At 40.6% G+C, this 21,077-nt stretch overlaps 1 protein-coding gene across 1 annotated transcript in view; it reads right to left on the reverse strand.

Annotated features, from left to right (window-relative positions):
• The window catches only part of PRKAR2A (protein kinase cAMP-dependent type II regulatory subunit alpha), a 149,074-nt gene that overhangs the window by 39,549 nt on the left and 88,448 nt on the right, over positions 1-21,077 (reverse strand). Inside the window, exons 3-4 of the mRNA XM_030571187.1 lie at positions 6,771-6,823; positions 3,794-3,877 (exon numbers count right to left, since the gene is read on the reverse strand). Coding sequence (XP_030427047.1) covers positions 3,794-3,877; positions 6,771-6,823 — 137 coding nt within the window. The remainder of the gene's footprint in view (positions 1-3,793; positions 3,878-6,770; positions 6,824-21,077) is intronic.

A 21,077-nucleotide genomic window follows, 5' to 3' on the forward strand; every position in this document is an offset into this window, starting at 1 on the left:
TCTAATTTTTGCAATGCAAGAATTTGTAAACTTGTTAAAACTTCCCAAATAAATTGTGTAAAAATAGTTTTACGCTCCCTTAGTCATCACAACAAAGGGCAGAAGAGCAGATTTTTGCCTGACTGTTTTGCAAGATTGGCTTACTTATATTAGACCATTCATTATGTTGAGACCACATACAGAAGTGGATACAAGCAGATGCTGCACACACTTTGTAGCCTGGTGAGTATTCTGTAATCGTTCTTTCCAGGATGTTCATATTTTTCAAGGGAGATTGAGAAAAAGATGGCAAATGCTACCCACCATTCATATTGCTATTGGAAAGAAGCTTGACTCCTTTTGTAAGGTGCCTTCAGAGGTAATTATGTCCTGTACCGTCAGCCTATACATCATGATCATTTTCTTTAGTATAAACATTGTTCTAGTGTTGGAGCCCTAACAACTGTCATAATTAAGGTTGCTCAGTTAAGAATATAAGAATAGCCATACTGGGCCAGACCAATGATCCATCTAGCCCAGTATCCTGTCTTCCCGCAGTGGCCAATGCCAGGCGATTCAGAATGAACGAACAGAACAGGAAATCATTGAGTGATCCCATCCTATTGTCCACTCCCAGCTTCTGGCAAACAGAGGCTAGCGCCACTCAGGACATGTGGTTGCATCCCTGACCATCTTGGCTAATAACCATTGATGGACCTATCCTCCATGAACTTACCTAGTACTTTTTTGAACCCTGTTATAGTTTTGCCCTTCACAACAGCCCTTGGCAACGAGTTCCACAGGTTGACTGTGCACTGTGTGAAGAAGTACTTCCTTTTGTTTTAAACCTGCTGCCTATTAATTTCATTGGATGACCCCTAGTTCTTATGTTATCTGAAGGAGTAAATAAGATTTCCTTATTCACTTTCTCCATACCAGTCAAGATTTTATGGACCTCTATCATAACTCTTAGTCGTTTCTTTTCCAAGCTGAAAAGTCACAGTCTTTTTAATCTCTCCTCATACAGAAGTTGTTCCATAACCCTAATCATTTCTGCAGCCATTCTGTGTACCTTTTCCAATTCTAATATATCTTTTTTGAGATGGGATGACCAGAACCACATGCAGTATTCAAGGTGTGGGAGTACCATGGTTTTACACAGAGGCACTATGATATTTTCTGTCTTATTATCTACCCCTTTCCTAATGGTTCCTAACATTGTTAGATTTTTTGATGGCTTGCTGCACATTGAGTGGATGTTTTCAGATAACTATACACAATGGCACCAAGATCTTTTTTTTACACCCCATCATTTTATATATATAGTTGGGACTGTGTGTTCCAATGTGCATTAGTTTGCGTTTATCAACTCTGTATTTCACCTGCCATTTTGCTGCCCCGTCAACCAGTTTTGTGATAACCCTTTGTAATTTTTCACAGTCTGCTTTGGACTTAACTACCTTGTATTTTCTGAAAATGTTGCCACCTCACTGTTTATCCTTTTTCCAGATAATTTATGAATATACTGAACAGCACTAGTCCTAGTACCGGCCCTTGGGGGAATACCACTTCTTACCTCTCTCCATTCTGAAAACTATTTATTACTACCCTTTGTTTTTTTGTCTTAACCAGTTACTGATCCATGAGAGGACCTTCCCTCTTATCCTATGACAACTTACTTTAAGAGCCTTTAGTGAGGGCCCTTGTCAAAGGCTTTTTGAAACTTTAAGTATACTATATCCACTGGTCACACTTGTCCATGTTTGCGGACCCCTTCAAATAACTCAAAGAGTGGGAAGGCATGATTCCCCTATATAAAAACCATGTTGACTCTTCCCCAACAATCTGTTCATCTATGTGTCTGACTAATGTGTTCAGTTTCAACCTATCTTCCTCAGATTCAACTTCCAAGTTCTGAACCATTTTTAGGGAAAAGAAAATCACGTACACTGGTACAAAGCAGCACTTATTGGCATAAGAACAGCAGCATTAGCAAAATGGGTTTGTCGTTAGTGAAAATAGAAAGGGATGCAATTTTCTTGGGGAAAGTGTCTAAAAAAATTATGTTAGTCAGAATCTTGAAATATGTAATTGAATTAAAACAGATTGATTGGTGTTTGATCTTTATGTACATGCTCAAAAACCGACTGCATACAATTCATATTTCAGAAACTGGCACTGTGAAAGTGATGGGCAGGAGCGTTAGAGTCAATGACAAAAACCGTGTGAGCATCATCAGCTGTGTAACTGGAGAATTCTTTGAAAATACTTGCATATTAGTATGCAAATATCAATGGAGTAAATTTTAGTGAGTGAAGGAAATCATCACTTGAATGATCTGACATAGTGGGCAAGGTCATCACAAAGTAACACAGCAGCAGTGAGCAAAGCCACAATAAACCATGTTCTCCACTGGTGCAGCTTACCACAGCTTCAAAGCAGAATGTGCTGCACCAGTGCAAGTCACGGCTTACAATGATTTTTGCCTATCTGCACTAGAGATTTGCACTCATGCAGCTACAAGAGCTAACTATTAATGCTGAATCCCCAAAGCACAAGAAGTCTCAGAACAAGGCAGTTCCTACTGATACGAAGAAAGTTATACCAGTGCAACTTGTGTATATAAACAAGAGCTGAGGAAGATCAGACCACAGATCTACAATGCCTAACTATTCAGTTATAAAATTCTTGTTAAGACAGCAGAGTATCACATATCAGTTGCTTCTACTTTGGATACTGCAACAGTGTTTCTGGGCAATCCACAACCATGCTATGGAATGATACTTTAGATTCTTATTTTCTGCATCAGACGGTGGTGGCTCACTTCACATGTACTGTTTCTTTCTCAAGAGTCATAACCTAAAAGCTACAAGAGTTTAGAAATTTTCGTACTGCTTCTTTTAATAGCTCTTTGTGATTCTCAAGGTAGCAGCAGCAATAAGGCTGTCAGGACTTTGACTGTTCGGCTACCTTGGTTTCACAGTATATTACAAAAAGCCTTCTGGCTCTTGGCCTTCTGGCTTCCAAAGCTTGTCTAACCAACCTGCTACGTAAGACAGTGCCGCTCTTTTGTGAGGGGCAAGAAGCGATTCTGTTCAAGTTCTACCTGACTAAATCACGTTTTTTACCCTCTGGTTTCCAACAGCCAAAAAGATAATTGGAATCCTGTGATGGTTCAGGGCAAAACATTAGCAATGGTTACAAAGGAGAGCTCAGGATTCTGAGCTCAAGACTTGACTGGAGAATACTTATGCCATCTAGCTAGTTTTATTTAAAAATGTATTCAACTGTAATTTAAATATTCTCATATTCTGTTACTAGTTTGGGGGGTTAGATTTTTGAAATAATAGAAATTCTTCATAGTCATCTTTTCATAGAATCATAGAATATTAGGGTTGGAAGGGATCTCAGGAGGTCATCTAGTCCAATCCCCTGCTCAAAGCAGGGCCAATCCCCAACTATTTTTTTGCCCCAGATGCCTAAATGGTCCCCTCAAGGGCTGACCTCACAACCCTGGGTTTAGCAGGCCAATGCTCTAACCACTGGGCTATTCCTCCCCTCATTCAATCAGGAGAAGATGACTATAATGGAGAAGATTACCTGGATCTATTTCTACTTAAATCTTTTACAAGTTTGATATTTGCTTCCTAGCTGAATCCTCGTTTGTAATGAGGCTATTACAGGATACAAATTCAGATGTCCTTGTATTCCTACAATACTCCTTCTGCAATATTCCACTACTGAGAACAATGTGAATGGCTAGTAATTATACATACGGTAAGTGCCTGTGGTTCAAACACGGAAGCAGTACTACCTGATCTAGGTTTTTGAAGAGGAGTATATCTTTGCATGCTTCCTGCAGTCTACATCTCTGCGCATCTGTTTTTGGATGAACTACCTGCAAGGAAAAACAAAACAAAACCTGTCATGACAGTGAAGAGGTCTGATCACAATCTGAAGCATACTTAACCTCACAAAGTGAATCACAATGTTAAGTAAGAACCTTGATGTAGCTGGAACCTCAAAAGAATGAAAAGTGAAATAATGTATAAAAGAAAAGTGAAAGAAAAAATAATATCTGAATAGTGGCAATAATTGTTCAGGAACTCATACTTAAAAAAATTGATATTCTGACAAAGCATATTTTTAAAGAACATCCAGACAAAAACAAATACTCAAATATTTAGAAAATTTAACTGAGTGAGCAAAAGCTGTTTTACTATTGCTCTTCAATGAACTATTTTGTTGTTTTAATATTCCTCATCATAACAGCTCCACTAATACTTAACTAGAGCATTTGACATATTTATATGTCTTAAAAGTAGTTGTTTGAGAAAAAGAATTTATTTTTAAATTCTGGAATTCTTTTCCACTCTTTCCCACTTCTGAATTGTTTAGTGATCTTCAGGCAGCTGAAACACAAAGCCTGCCTAAGAGACTAGATCAGAGTATGGCATGGAAGGATGGAAAAGAACCCCCCCCCCCCCCCCCCCCCCCCGCACACACACACACACACGAACTTGGAAGAAAAGGAACAAGAAAACAATTCCAAGTAAAAAAACAAAAAGTCAGACCTCTCTTTTCTTCTAAACTGTTCTATTTTCTCTTTCCTCCAAGTTCAGAACGTAGGCGAGCAAAGAGGGACCAGGCACCAGTTCAACTGCTGTGACCATGTCTGATCCAGAGATCTCTGTGCCTTTTACGAGCAAGAACTGGAGAAGAGACCCATTACCTTTATGAGAATGGGAGAGGTGAAGCTAGTGCAGAAGGAGCTTCTCCCTGACAAATTACCCTTCCCAGGCACTTTCAGACACTAGACATGGGAGGTCAGCAACTAAAATCTTTCCCTTGCACCAGTGAAAATTAGTCATTCATTCAATCCTAAAAGATGGGCTTATAAAAAGAAAACTGAGATCTCAGATGACAACAGTTTGTCCAGTAGATTCACACAGCTTACTAACAACAAAAGTTATTTACTTTTTTCTAAACTCAATATTAATTAAATTAAATTAATAGAAGTAGACTGTAAACCATGTTTCTAGAGAAAAATAGCCAAGAAAGAAATGAACAAGGAGGAGGAACAGAGGGTATCCCAGCAATAGCAACGTATATAGCCTCACAGTAAGTGTTGATTCCACAAGCAAGTGTATTTGCAACTTCAATGGCTACAACTTTCTAGAAGGTTCAGATTTTGATGCAGATGCACATGAGAGTGGGGTCTATGTGGACAATAACTGAATTTGAAATTTTATTTTTTGAAAGCCTTAAATTCCACTGAAAGTATCTGTAGTACTGAAAATCTTGATGGGATCCAAAATACATGGTATACTACCCAGATACCTTTGTGAGGATCATAGTAGAAATACCTATACAGTACAAAAATCTTATGGTACATGTTTCTAGTGGCCATAACCACCAGCAAATCATCTAAAGAACTTGAAACCAGAATTTGATCTGATGTCACTACAAAAAACAAGAAAAACTGACGATTTTAGTTTTGGTTTTCTTCAGATGTCTTCCCAGATAAAGAGAACAAATGTTCATTTCGTCACTAAAATAATTCCTTATTATAATGAAAACAAAGTCGAAGTAAACTCACTGGGGGTTAAAATTGGATAGTAAGCAGATAAAGAGGATGAATTGATTCAAATTAACCACATAGATAGCCAGGATTCTGAAAGAAAGTTGCACCATTAAGTAAAAAAGAATGAGAACACACTGAAAAACCTGATGTAAAAACAATACAAGTCAAAATACTACTCAGGAGTCAAAACTTCTAACATGGTGGTTCTCAAACTTTTGTATTTGTGACCCCATTTCACACAGCAAGCGTCTGAGTGTGACCCCCCCTTATAAATTAAAAACACATTTTTAATATTTAATATCATTATAAATGCTGGAGGCAAAGCAGTATATGGAGTAGAGGCTGACAGCTCGCGCCCCCACGTAATAATCTCATGACCCCAAGTGGTCATGACCCCCAGTTTGAGAACCTCTGCTCTAACACAATTGAATCCATTTTTCAAAAACATATTTGCAGTTACTAGACACACCTATCATCTATTTTTCAGTACTTTGCAATAAAATATTTAAGAATCATCTTCTCCTTTGAATAAATTAAAATGGCTTTAGATTTTCACAATATTGAAAATCTGACATATCCTTAAGACTGACAAGGCAGCTGAGCTTCATTCCAAAAGTACAAGTCCCTAAAGGAAGTATCAATCCCTATCAACCAAGATTTTGTTATATACAGTAGCTCTCGAGAAATACAATTACAATATCTGAACTGTAATAATCCCTATAAATTGCCTGCATTTAAAAAGATACAACAATCGGTGATTATAGGCTCAAGCACATTTCAACAAAGCATTTCCAATATAAGCAGCAGGTAAGCTCTCCCAGAACAGAACTGTTTTGACAAGAAAGGCAGTGAAAAACATGAGAGGTATTCTAGGCATCCGGACAGAGAGCTGTGCTAAACCTTCACTAATTCGCCACACTAGCACCAGTGCTCCAGGAATTGTCTGAACAAGTGTTACTTAAGCAGATAATTAGGCCTATAGATAAAATTTTAAAATCTTTTTGGACAACAAATTTGTAAATTAAAGCCCATAATGCCTAAAGGAATGCCCGGAACAAAGAGACTTAATATTTCAGAATAATTCTGCTTTGTCAGTAATTATTTCATTTTGCAGAATTAAATGTAGAACTGACAAGGGGATGATGTGCTTCACATGTACATTAATGTATGCAAAAGACTATGCCAGATATGATTTGCCGATTCTTACCCTTGGTTCTGTATCTTCCTCTTCCTCATCTGGGTTGAAGGCTTCAGCACAAACTTAATAGAAAGAAGAAGAAAAAAAGGTTACACAAAAGCTCTATTTCACAGGAGCATAAGACAAATAAAATGTCAATTCCTTCCCTCTAAATTTGCCTTTCTATATTTCACTTTTGTTTTTAAAGTGATTTTTTGTGAGAATAGTGTCACAGTGTTAAAGGATGAAATCCTATTTATTATCAGAATAGCTACATTATGGTCATATCCAGACACCAAAGTGAGGGGCATGTAAAAGACTGAGTAAGCTTCCTCCACATTGGCCAAAACTACCTTTTAAAACTCTACCTCTAACCAGCAAGCTGACCTTTAAATTATAAATACTGTGCTCTTATGCACACATACAGATTTCAATTCTCCAATGTCTTATAACCACATTTATAATGATCATGAACATAGATCCATTCACAAAACTTTCCCTAAACATTAGAGGAAAAACCATCTTGTAGCCACGACCCCTCATTCACATACAACATTTCAAAACTACATACAACACCTATAGATTCACACAAACCCTTTATTAACAAACAAAACACAAAATGTAACCAATAAATATAGTCTCCATTAAGGCTACAAGATGGTGGCTTAGGATGAGAGTGTGAAGATGTGGACTGTGAGTCATGGAAAGCAGGTAGGCAGGTTTGAAAAGGGGAACTGATTAGTGGAGTATAGATGGGTTGCTGAATGACTAATTTGCTTTTTATGGTCTGTCTTGGAGAGCAAGGGAAGAATATGGAATCTATCCATCTTAAAGTTCAAGGTTTTTTTGAGGAGGGTGGTAGAGAATTTCCCAATTTTTAAGTATGTATTAATACTAATAACTACTCAGATGGGTAAGTATCAACTCTTGGTATCTACTATCACCTGCACTTCCCCCCCCCCACCCGAGTCCAACGTTTCATGCATTCAATTACAGCCTGCCCCGCCGAGCTGTAGTCCTTCCCAATGTCTCCTGCAGAACCCCATTTCTCCTTGGGCACAGACTATTTCTGTGTCTCATGCACCTTTCACAGTATACGAGCATTGTCCCATAATGTATCTTCGGAGCTAAGCCACCAGTTCTCAACAGGGGGTCCAAGGCTCCCTGGGGTCTGCGAGCCCTTTCAGGGGGGCTGCAGAGCCCCGCCACTGAAACCCGGTGCCCCAAGCAGGGAGCGGTGTGGGGTGGAATCCCAAGCCTGGTGGCCCCCCCCATGGGACTGAAGTGGGGAGAGGGCTGAAACTCTGAACTCCCCCCGCCCCCCTGCTGAAGCCAGGAGCAAGGGGGGCCTGAAGCTGGGAGCAGGGGGAGACTGAAGCCCCTAGCTCCCCCTCCCCCCGCTGCAGCCAGGAGTGGTAGGGCTGAAACCCAGAGCTCCTCCCCAATCTTCTTGGAGCAGCAGGGCTGAATCCCCAAGCTACTCCCACACACTGCAGCCAGGATGGGGGCAGGGCTGAAACCCCTGCCCCCCTCCACTGCACCCAGGAGCAGGGGGGGGCTGAAACCTTTAGTCCATGGGCAGAGTTGAGGGAGCACGAGGGTGTTGTTCCCCCCCCCTCAAACTGCAGTACCTTACCTAGAGTGGGGGAAGTCCTGGGGGCAGCTCCACCCCAACCTCCTCCTCTCCCGCAGCCCCCCTCAGGACCTACTCTCTGGCCTGGTCCTAGGCCAGAAGCCAGAGCCAGGCAGTGAGGGGAAGCTGCTCCTCTGGCTGGTGGTGCCATGGCATTCCCTCCTCTGCTCCTGGTGCCTGGGGTTGCAGCTGCTCTTCAGCTCCCGCAGGCTGTCAGAGCTGCCTGGACGGCTCCAGGGCCAGCAGAGCCCTCGGGGAGCAGCCACCGGCACACAGCCCCAGACAGGTGGGTGGCCTGCAGAGGTGAGTCGGGGGTGGAAGTGATGCTCCCTCCTTGCATCCTGCTGTGCAGAGCTGGCCAGAGCCCTGCCAGCCCTTAGCGCCCCCTCCCCCCAAAACAGAAAAGTCAAACTAGGCCTATGCCCAAGAGTTTCCACCTCAGCCCAGAGTCCTGAGTCTCCCCTACCCCTGCTTGGCCCTGGAGTTTCTATAGCATGTTAAAGGGGGCCTCAAAGAAAATGTTGAGAACCCCCCTGAGCTAAGCAGAGGTGATGCGTGGGAGGAGCATGTGAGGTCATGTGCCCCCTCCCCCTAATTTGCTGCTTGGCTTGTACTGAGCATGCTCACATGGACTAAGCAGGTTCAGTAACATCTTTTGATGCTGCTGCCCTACCTCTATCCCCCACTATCGGCAGCTATGGGTTGTTTCTGGAGCTGAGCAGGACTTCCTTCTTGTAAGTCTTTGCAATACATTCCAGAAACACTACTTTTAATATATCACACACAAAATATATATTATATAATTTCATACACTCTCCCCACATTATATGAACCACATGAAAGGGGGTTCCAAAGAGGATGGATCTAGACTGTTCTCAGTGGTACTTGATGACAGAACAAGGAGTAATGGTCTCAAGTTGCAGTGAGGGAGGTTTAGGTTGGATATTAGGAAAAACTTTTTCACTAAATGAGTGTTAAAGCCCTGGAATGGGTTACCTAGGGAGGTGGTGGAATCTCCTTCCTTAGGAGGTGTTCAAGGTCAGGCTTGACAAAGCCCTGGCTGGGATGATTTAGTTGGGAATTGTTCCTGCTTTGAGCAGGGGATTGAACTAGATACCCCCTGAGGTCCCTTCCAACTCTGAGATTCTATGATTCTATGATACACACAGAGATAAAAGACTTGGAAGCCACTGATCAGAATAGTTCAATTCTGTTATATAGCCAGAAATATATAATCAATTGATGTTTATAACACCCAATAATACATATTTACATCAGTACACACTAGATTTTAATCACCTATATCTGCATTAACAAAGTGAAAGCCCAGCATTAAAATAACATTAAATAATCTTTTTGCACACCATTTAAAAGAGGACACAATAGGCAGTGAACACATATTGCATGCATACAATGAGGTTATGAGGAAGACGATTCCCGGCCAAACGACTTTAACCTTTAGCTATTACTGACACAATCATGATGTTAGAGAGTCAAGGTAGGGGAGGTAATATCTTTTATCGAACCAACTTCTGTTGGCAAGAGAGACAAGCTTTTGAGCTTACACAGACCTGAAAAAGAGCTCCTGTGAGCTCAAAAGTTCTCACCAACAGAAATTGGTCCAATAAAGATACTGCCTCCTCCATCTTATCTCTAACATCCTGGGACCAGCACAGCTACTGTTACCATGTAAGAGAAGCAATTATAATGGTTGTTTTCAAGAATTTTGATGTCATTTTAGTTCAGTTTGAGTGTTTCAGGGTAGACTTTTCTTCCACTGCAGTTTCATAACTAGTAAAATCTGGTACATAATGACCTTTTGGGGAATATTAGGAGCCAAATATTCTCCAAGTTCTAGAAAGATAAGTCTTTAAAAGAAAATGTTTCTATTAATTTGAGAGCTTTGACAGTTCTTACATATCTAGGTGGACTTCGATTACATTCACATGAGATGCACATATGCGCAGACACAAGGTGAAAAGTCATTCTTGTTTTTACCTACTTCTGCTCTTGCTTTAATAAGGATAGTCTTGCAGCTAAGCCTGTACACCTTTTAAAATTTTAAAAGAAAATAGACAGGCATGTTCTTTTGTACTTCATTCATTAGCCTGACAATACTGAAAACTTGGCAAAATGCCCAGCTCATTACAATGACATCTAAAAAATTAATGGATTTAGGAAGAAATTAAAAAAAAATAGCAGGTTTTAAAACTCTAGAACCAACTCTATTTGGAAGTTGCTGAATACTAATTTAGAGAAGCATACAGTACTGATCACCAATAATCTAGTCATTAGTCTTTCATAGGGGTTACAAAAATCTATCATTTTAGCAACATTTAAGGTGTTTGTATATGTTCCATAAGCAGAAAGGTATAAATACAGTCACTATGTTAGCTAATTAAGTTTGAGTCCATTTTTTTCTGGGTTATGTGATACAGTATGGCCAGAGGGCAGCAGGAGAGGGTTAGAAGGGAGCCGTATTCTCTGTAGAGAGAAGAAAGTTTGCTATAGATTAATTAGAGCACCTGAAGCCAATTAGAGCACCTGAAGCCAGTCACCTGATATAAACCCCCTGCTTCAATCGGACAGGGAAAGGTGTTGGAACAGAAAACAGTTTGAAGGAGTAGAAACAGAGTTGATTGGAGTTGGAGCAGAGAGCAGTTTGGAGGGAATCAGAGGAAAGTTTGGACCACCAAGACCCTAGGTAAAGGGACACCTGGCTTGTGCAGAAGACGGGCAGGAAGCCCCTTCCCAAGCTGAAGGGCAGGAAAGGGAAGTAGCCCAGGGGAAGGAACCGCTAGTTCAAGTAGTTTACTGCTATGCCTAGGGCCCCTGGGCTGGGACTCGTAGAAGGCGGGCCCAAGTCCCTCCCTCTCCATTCCCCTCCTCTAGGACACTAGTGGGGCAGTTAATATTTCAGTTCAGGGGCAAGAAACAGCTCCCTGAAACCCCCTCCCTAAGAAGAAAAAGCGCAAGACCCATCATAGTAGTACCGGCAATTTGCCACAGTATGAATACTAAAACATAATGCAAACCATTCATTCACATCACAACAATGAAGCCAAATGCTGAAGTCATTAACTGTATGAACAATGACAAAACAGTCCTATGGCACCTTATAGACTAACAGATGTATTGGAGCTTAGGTTTCGTGGGTGAATACCCACTTCGTCAGATGCCGAATGCGGTATTCACTCATGAAAGCTTATGCTCCAGTACATGCTAGTCTATAAGGTGCCACAGGACTCTGTCAATTTTTACAGATCCAGATTAACCTGGCTACCCCGCTGATGTATGAACAATATCTATTGTTCATTGTCTAGTACATCAGTAGGCAAACAGTTTATTCTCCCTCTATTAGTTTGGAGTAATTTGAATATGTCTTGATGGTCCATCTCCACATTTCATGACCATTTGATACTAGTTTGCTGACGAGCAATCAACATCTTAGAAGGGCTTGTTCAAAGAGACTCCATTGTGTTCTGGTGGGGAAAGATGAAGCCCTCCATGTTCCAAAAAAAGGTAGTATTATGAGTGGATAAGCAACCTAAAAAGCTACAAACCCCAGAAGGGTAAGTATACACTCATTCTGTATGACAAAAGGTACACAAAGAGGAAAATTATTTATTAGCAGTTCTGTTTGTAAGTCTTCCTCTTCCTTTCATCTTACAATAGGGATCATAATCTACTGTGAGAGAGCTCTGAAGATTCCATAAGTAACATCTTACAAGACAGACACTCCCTGCTGTAGATTGTGTGGTATCCTATTCACTCAGTAATGTCGGCAAATCAGTCTAATTATCCTACCAGTAACTGGAGTTCATTCCTCCTCCATGCAATAAGGAATCTTAAATAATTCTGATCTGAACATGCTAAAAGTCAGGTACCTTCTGATGTGTAGTTAAGAACTTAAGAGGCCACAATACAGGCCAAAGTTTTCTCCAGCAGTGTTCTACCCAATATCCAGAGTTTGGGCTTAGACTTTGTCCCCCTCAGTTGTTTTGAGACTATTGCTAAGAAGCTCTCGTTGGAATTAAGGAATATCCTTTCAAGATTTCCCCCAGACAGGGAGAGTTTGATTACCATGGCTTAGACAAGCAAACACAGTGGTTCTTAACCTCTACTGCAGCCTGCATCCCTTTTGTTCTCAAAATATGTTCTCGCACTCCTACAATTAGCTTAAAAACTTGAAAATACATAGGTTTAATGAAACAAGGTAGTTGTATTTACGTGCCTTTGCTTAATTTATGTTTATGTTTTCAATGATTTACCTTCTAAAAAAATCTGGCATGTCTCACACCCCCAGACATGGCATCGTGCACCCCAGGTTAAGAAGCACTGTTGTAGGTGGTGAGGTGTGGCATTTTATTATCAGCAGTTGTGTGTGATAATCTCTCCTCTTACACCTTACTGCTTGCTATCACCATTTCTTTTAGCAATAAAAGTACAGTATTGTAAATTGAAGGAAAACAACAAGGATGTGGCTAACGTAATCCACTCATTCATTAGCTCCACAATAGACTACCACAACTCACTGTATCTGGGGCTGAAGAAGAAAATAATATAGAGGCTCTTAATCATGTAAAACAAAGCAGACCCCCTTCTCAGGGGCAGGCCACTGAGAGAACATTATTCCTATGCTCTGATCCTTACACTGACTCCCAGTCCAACTGCACTGCCAGTTTCAGACTCTGGCATTGATTTTTGCCATCAACAGGTCAGGACCCAGCTAAACCAGTAACCACATCACCCTCCGTGGCCAGTTGTGCTGTTCTAAGACAAAACAGCTAACTAAGCCCACAATGCAAAGCATGAGAGCCATAGATAAAGGGTTCTTGATTAGGAGGATCTGAGTGTGGAATGAGCTTCCAAAGGATTTCAGACTGTTCCATAATCTGTTTATCGTTAAGGCACATCACAAGATCTTCCTCTATGATAAAACCTTCCCAAAAAACTCTATTTTATAAATACACCCACACCTCTAGATATGCATATCAAGGTTCTCAGTGGATCTACAAGGCTTTCAGAAGAACCCAATGTGGAGCTATGCGGTTGAGGGAGGCTCTGAAAGAACACTTTAAAGTCAGCCACAGTAGTGTTCTGTGCTGGAGAGTTCTCTGGACCTGGAGCTTTGGGTGCTGCTAAGTATTGCACAGTGCTTGCTGTGCATTTATAAATAGGACTGGGTATTTTCCTAATGGTTATGAATTCTGTGGTGCTTGGTATGCATTTACAAGTACTGTCTGCTTTGACTACCATTCTGCAATATTAGTTGTGAACTAATAAAGGTAATTTGATTATCCAAAAACAGAACTTTATTGGGTGGGAAAAAACAGTGCAGAAAAGTAATGTGCAAATAAGCCACACAGGCAATGCTATACCAATTTTTAACGTTTCTATGGCTGATCTGTAGCTGTGCTTGCATAATCTCTTCTCCCCACAGGCCCAGGACATCCAATATTTCCTGTCTACTCCAGGCAGGAATCAGTTGGGCAGTTGCACATAAGAGCGAGCAGCTAGATATGTTCACTATGATGGGCAGTCAGGAAATGGCATTTCAACTCTGTGACCCTTGAGTAGAGGAGTTTAACATAGTACTAGAGCAGTTACTCTTGCAGGGAATGGGGCACTGGGGGACAGCTGCTGGAGGACTGTTACAGTCAACACCGCTCACGCAGTATCTAAACTCTCCTGATGTCAACCTCAGTAAGTTGACAAACACTTTATGCCATTTGGGGAGCTAGTTTTATTGTGTTGCTATAATGGCATGCATGTCAGCTAGAGACAAATCTGAGTGTAGCTATATGCATAAATAGGTTGACGCAAGGCATCTTACAACAACCTAATTTTGTAGTGTAGACCAGACTTAAGATAAATATGACAAAGAAAAGTAACTTAATAGGCAGTTCTGTTTGTCATATAATCTGTCTCCCATACTACTTACCCTCCCACACCTGCTCAGGGATTGCTTTTACATAGTGAGCCCTTTTCCATTATATTTCTGTCTTTGTTTCACTCTGGAAGTTTCATTGTGGAAGTGGGTAGGCTGGTGCCTTTATTCTGATCTTAACTGCTCTTGCTTCCTGGTAGCTAGAACAGTAATACAATATCTGTTGACAGATGTGGAAGAGAGGAGATATAGGACAATTAGGAATTCTGACCAACAGATTAAATACCGTGGCGTTCTACAAACTCACAAACTAGCAACAAGGCTGACATGCTAACAAATGACAATCAAATGCCCTGTCCATCCCAGTATTTTACAAAATTAGTAATGCAAGAAAAATATTGTATATTAACATCTTCTAGTGCATCTCCCTGCGTATTCAGTTTTATCGCCATTTATTTTAATTTGTACGCTGCTTGGGGAAACAGACTATCTGGGTCTTTTACAGCATGTTATCTCTTTAGATTTTTATATCAAGTTAATCACCATGGTGCCTCAACATACTGTCTGTGCTTGAAAAATAATGCTGTGCATCTGTTCCTTTTGCTGCCATTAACTATATACAAAACCCTTTAGCATATTCATGAAAAGTTAACGTAAGGACAACTAAAGGTTACCCATAAGTAGGTTAAATTATAAACATTGATCACACGAAGCTGATCCTTACTTTTTCATGAAGAAAAAAAGGTAAAATGCTCCACTATCTTATATGAGTGAATTAGCACTATTGGCTATTTCAGTGTATAACAAACAGATATTTGTGGGAAGCCTACATGTACAGACTGTCCTAAAGATAAGTTTTGTTAGCATTGTCTTCTTGAATCCATCTCTGATAACGAGACAGTGAAATCAGACTTTGCCTACGATGGAATTTTTATAACAACTGTAGCTACACTACAGCAAGACATGGCACACCAGTGTAAACTATGCCTTGCACCAGTGCAGCACATACACATCAGGCATTTGCATCACCGCAGCTACACATTTACCCTAATTGTGAGCTCCACTGTAAAAAAAGCGAGTACGTTCGTAAAATGTCACAATAACCTCGAACAAGCGTTAATGGGAAAAAGGTGCAAAAACAAGATGCGCAGACTGAATTAGTTTAAACAAAAGGCCAACTGATATCACTCAAGGACTGTGTTAAGATCATGCCTGGTTAGCAAGAAAAGTGTGGAAATGAAAAATCAGTGAACCAAAATTGGAGTGTCAGAAACTAGACCTAACTGATGGGCAGAATACTACATCCTCTCATTATTCTGCCCAATACTCCCTCTTGGAGGGATGGAAGTTGCATTTTCTATCTTTGTTGTTCGGTGTGTGTGTCTGTGTGTGTTGTCTTCTAGGAAACAGGATCGGACTTTAAAAGCAGAAATAACAGCTCCAGCCCATTCCAGCTAATTTCTCCCTCTCTCCAAAAGGACAGTTATCACCATCTTTAATAACATCTATAAAAACCTGTCAAACGAGTTCTTTTTCCTTTTAAAAACTCTCTCCAGCTAAAGGGTCTTTGCTTTCTCCATCATCACTGTCCCATCCTTGTATAGTCCTTTGTTCATGACATATCATGCGTGTTACAGAACAAAGTCCTTGTGGCTCAGAGCAAATATCAAAATACATATGGTAGCTAGGATTCACAGGTGAACACACTCAGAACTCTCAAGAAGATTGTATCTGGGCCATAAGTTGGGGCATCAACTCTGCTTTTTCAAATCACCAACTACAAGGCTCAGATTGTGGAAGATTTCTGAACTTCCAAAAACGTGAGTTAGAATTATGTTAAGTGGGACACTCAGAGTGCAAACAGCATGTCAAAAACCTCAAACACCAACAGTGAAGTTTACATTAGAGATGTTCTCATATTTTTCATTTTATATTTTTCTTATCTTAGCAAATAACAAAGACCTCCTTTGTCATACTTTCTCTGCACTCTTGGAGATGGCATTTTCTGTAACTTGAACGTAGCCATGAATCAATATTAATATATTTTACCCGTATAAATGCTTAATTTTTCTTTTCTTCTTTTGCATCTAATAATGGACTTATGAGTGGAGTAAACCCAAGGCAAGGTGTTTTGCAATTATTCCTTTAAAGTGTCCACTTTGTGCTACATTTAAGGCAACATTCTTTGCATAACAGAAGACTACAACTTTAGCAAGCTCACATCTTTGCCTTTTTAGTTGTTTATAGATCAGTGACTGCCATTTTGACATTTTGGGAATATCAAAGAAGAACAGACAATGCTCCTGAATGACAATGACACTAAGAGCTGTTATAAGACCTGGAACAGTTTATAGTTCTGGGTATGTTTCAAAGACAATGATGCCATCAAAAAAATTCTCATTTGTATGATGAAGCTCAGTGTTCTGCTTCTCAGTAATGAAATCCCTGCTCAATGGCACGTTTGGACCTGATGAATCCAAAGAAACTGATTTACTGCAATTTGAGATGAGCACAAACCCTGTTTCTCTAGTTACCCTGGGTGAGGGTCAGCAGCAGTAGGGACGAACCTAGAATTTCTGAATCTAAAACCATGAGTCTGTTGCCTGAGCTGAGGCACTCAGGTCAGTTAGCTCTAAGCCAGGAGCAGATTCAAACCACTACGTGGGTCCAGCTTGGGTTACATTAACATTTACATTTACATTGGAAGAATCCTGTTTATGTTATCTTCAGTTCATTTGATTACTTGTTTTCTACCATTTACTTCAACTCTGGGCATGTTAACCCTGATACATTTATAAGTTGATATTAGTAATCACTAACCACTAATTACTCATTTGCACTACTGAACAATAATTTTCACATTTACCACAGTCAGATTCCCTATTCTCATTCTAACACTGAAGACTACGAAATAAGATGAGCTAACCAACTTTGTAGATAAACAGTTTATCAGATGTCCTGCCCATTTTCCAAAAGTTTCTAGAAAGCCAGTAACACCCAACAGTTAACCATCAGCTCCCTTCTCTCCAACGTTCAATGACAGTTGATTCCACCACCATGTCCCCTTTCTCCATTCAGCAATGACTCCAATCACTCCCTTTCTCCTCTAAGATTCTAAACAGGTTTATAACTTTTATAACCTTCCTAATCAATAGGCATAACAAGAACCTCGATGTTCTTATATCTTCTTTTAAATTTTCAGAGTAGCTACAGCTTTCATTTATAGATTAAACTTAGGGACTAGTGTTTTTAGTGTAAGTAATTTTTTCAAACACGTCAGTGACAAATTGAAAACAAAAAAACCCCCCCAAAAGCAGAAAACACCGTCTTTCAGAATGCTCTCTCTCTCAAATAAAGCCCAAGAAAAAATTCTAAAAGTTAGAGGTATTTGAGGGGGTGAGTATTTAAGTGGCAAAGGAGAAAATGTGTTGATTTTCAATTCTGGAAACCCTGGTTCAAATTTAACTTACAGTAGAAAACAAGTAAAAATAGGTATCAGAAGAGCTATTGCTTAGCCTAATTTGGAAAAGTCAGTCTCTGCTCAGGACTAAAAGGGCTGCATTGGCAGATCTGCATTGTAAATCTTATGAAGTGCCCATGTGTTTGGCACCTCTAGCTCTTATTACTGTCTTTCAGAATATTGTAAAATATCGGGGAAATGAATAACTGGACTACTCCTCATAACATTATCTTGCCTGTGTCAAAATTCCCATTACAGCATATCAGCAAAATACTGCAATAGTTCGACTCATGCTGGCACCATAGGCTAAATTTTATTGTCATAATCTCTGTCACACACTCCCTCTTCTTTAAATTAAATCTTTTCAGTGATGTGATGAGTGGAACTTGAAGGGCCAAGCCTGGGCCCTGCTTTTCAAACAGTCTAGGATAATGATCATTTCTCCATAGGAAACATTCACAGAATTATACAAGTATCTTTTCCTCCAATTGCAATTTCAGGTATACAGTAAGCCAAAACGTTTATATGGTGCTTTATCACATGACTATCTTATGTTGTCTTTTAAATAAGCCAGTAAAATACAATAAACAGCCATAAAAATAGGTTAACCTAGCCACAGGTTAAATTAAATAGACTTATTAAATATAGTACAGTATTAAAAATACTAAGATTAAGTTCCCGTAGGGACCAAACAGGGAATTTCCTGAGGGAAGACATAATATGATAAAAGTAATTTATGAACAGCAAATCTAACTGAAATCTGGCACCTCTACACTGAATAAATATCACTTAAACAACAATTCTTTTGATAGAGCTATGAAGCAGACTACTCACCGCAGTGAAGACACCGCGGTAAGTAGATCTAAGTTATTCACGTAGCTGAAGTTGCATAACTTAGATTGATCCCTCCCCCAGTGTAGACCAGGCCCAAGAATAGTTACTTTTAAATCTGTTATAGAATGTCCAGGGAGATGGAAGTGTTCGCCTACTGGCTTTTGTATGTTATCATTCCTCATGTCCGATTTGTGTCCATTTATTCTTTTCCATAGGGACTGTCCGGTTTGGCTCATGTACATGGCAGAGGGGCATTGCTGGCACATGATGTTACATTAAAAAAACCTGCATAAAGGGAGGCTTGATTTTTACCTCCTCGTCAGAGAAGCCATGTGCCAAAGAATGAATAAATCCACACAGTCACTCCTTCCTTTTGCAGTGAAGGATCTCTTCGAATAAAAAAGTGTATAGACCCTTGTGGCGATAGAGAGGTACACATTATACCATACACACAGAGAATTTGGTATTATAGACAAACTAATTTTGGTTAATTTGAAAGCAACTGCCTAGCATTTACATAGCATTCCATCTTCAAAGCACTTTGTAACAATCAATAAACCTCAGAACACTGTGAAGGATTTCTCTATTTTACAGATGAAGGCTGAGGCACAGAGAGGTTAAATAATTTCCCCAAGGTCATCTTGCGACTGAACCAGGATTACAACTCCTAAGCTTCTGGCTCCCAGTTCCGTACTCCAGTAAATCTGGGCATCCCATTAGATCCCGAACTGCTCTGGATGTTAAAGTAACACAGAAGCAGAGTACTTTGTACAAAATAAGTTACATCATGCTACAGAACTGATTAAAAACAATGTAACTTTATGTGGAAGCAGTGTAGAAGGAGCTCACATTCTGACAATGCCTTGATTTTGACTATCACAATTAATATTTGATCAGTAATTCAAATTTGCTATTTAATTTTTACTTCAATTCTCCGAATGGATATTTAAACAGAATTTTAAAAAACAACAGCTCATTAGTCATTTGCATTATACATGTTGCATGTGTCCTGATAGATTAAAACAAGGCTCGTATATAGGTTTGCTTTCCCAGCTTCAGAAAAACAAGAAAGAAAAACAGAATGTAAACACACTGTTGATCCTATTCCACACACTCCACTGAGGGGCAGCTTTCTAAGAGAGCCTCCCTGACGACGCAGCTGTGCATAAAAAAAGATCTACTGGAAAACATTATGCTACTGCTATTTCAGCATACCTCGCTTTTCACCAGGAGGCAGAAGGCTCATTTTTAAATGTGCAATGTTTTATCCAATTTCATAACCACAAGATGTGTGTCACTGATTCAGATTAAACTAGCAACTGAGCACGCACAAAAAAGTAATACTTTATCTTGGTTACAAACAGCAGGGAGAAATGTTTAATTTTACATTTAGCCTTTTCTGTAGAGTACTCAAGACTCTAAGATTCCAAGAAATGAAACAGTAAACCTGTGTTTCCAAGATCAGCATGTGTCACTTACACACAGATTTTTAAATGCAAGCAGATAACAGTAATGATTTAGCTGATGAACACAAATTAGTCAGAGTATTTTCCCTCCTGGAAATAGGAAACCCTCCCTCTCAATGCCCAAACAGAGAAATCCTTGCACCTTTATACCTTCATCTGTAAGATGTGAATTGCAAAGACAAAGGCATGTATTACATGAAAGGAGAACCAGCACCCTAGAAGTAGTGCATAAAAAGGCCTTTGAATTAAGATGCAAAGAGAAAGCAGCAGTACATTTAGTGTTGAAAATTACCTACACCTTTTCTGTCATCTATCATGACAGCAGCTTGAAGGATGTCTAAGGGCTTGTCTACATCAGAAAGTTGCAGCGCTGGTGAGGGAGTTACAGCGCTGCAACTTTGAAGGTGTACACATCTGCAGGGCATCACCAGCGCTGCAACTCCCTGTTTGCAGCGCTGGCCGTACTCCCGTTTTGTCTCGGATGTAGAGGATCCAGCGCTGGTGATCCAGCGCTGGTAATCCAATGTAAACACTTACCAGCGCTTTTCTTGACCTCCGTGGAAGGAGGAAGCCTCTGGTAATCAAGCTGGTCTCCTTCCCCAGCTTGCTCTCGCGTTCCCGGAACCCCGAGCAAGCAGGTCTCCTTCCCTGCGGTTTGCAGGGGGGTTCGGGAACGCGAGAGCAAACCGGGAAAGGAGACCAGCTTCGCCGCGGTTTGCTCTCCCGTTCCCCGAGCAAGCAGGTCTCCTTCCCTGCGGTTTGCAGGGGGGTTCGGGAACGCGAGAGCAAACCGGGAAAGGAGACCAGCTTCGGCGCGGTTTGCTCTCCCGTTCCCCGAGCAAGCAGGTCTCCTTCCCTGCGGTTTGCTGGGTGGCTCCGGGAACGCGAGAGCAAACCGGGAAAGGAGACCAGCTTCGCCGCGGTTTGCTCTCCCGTTCCCCGAGCAAGCAGGTCTCCTTCCCTGCGGTTTGCAGGGTGGCTCCGGGAACGCGAGAGCAAACCGCAGCGAAGCGGGTCTCCTTTCCCGGTTTGCTCTCTAGTTCCCGGAGCCCCG

This window comes from Gopherus evgoodei, chromosome 7 (assembly GCF_007399415.2).
Source record: "Gopherus evgoodei ecotype Sinaloan lineage chromosome 7, rGopEvg1_v1.p, whole genome shotgun sequence".
Classification (NCBI taxonomy): domain Eukaryota; kingdom Metazoa; phylum Chordata; order Testudines; family Testudinidae; genus Gopherus; species Gopherus evgoodei.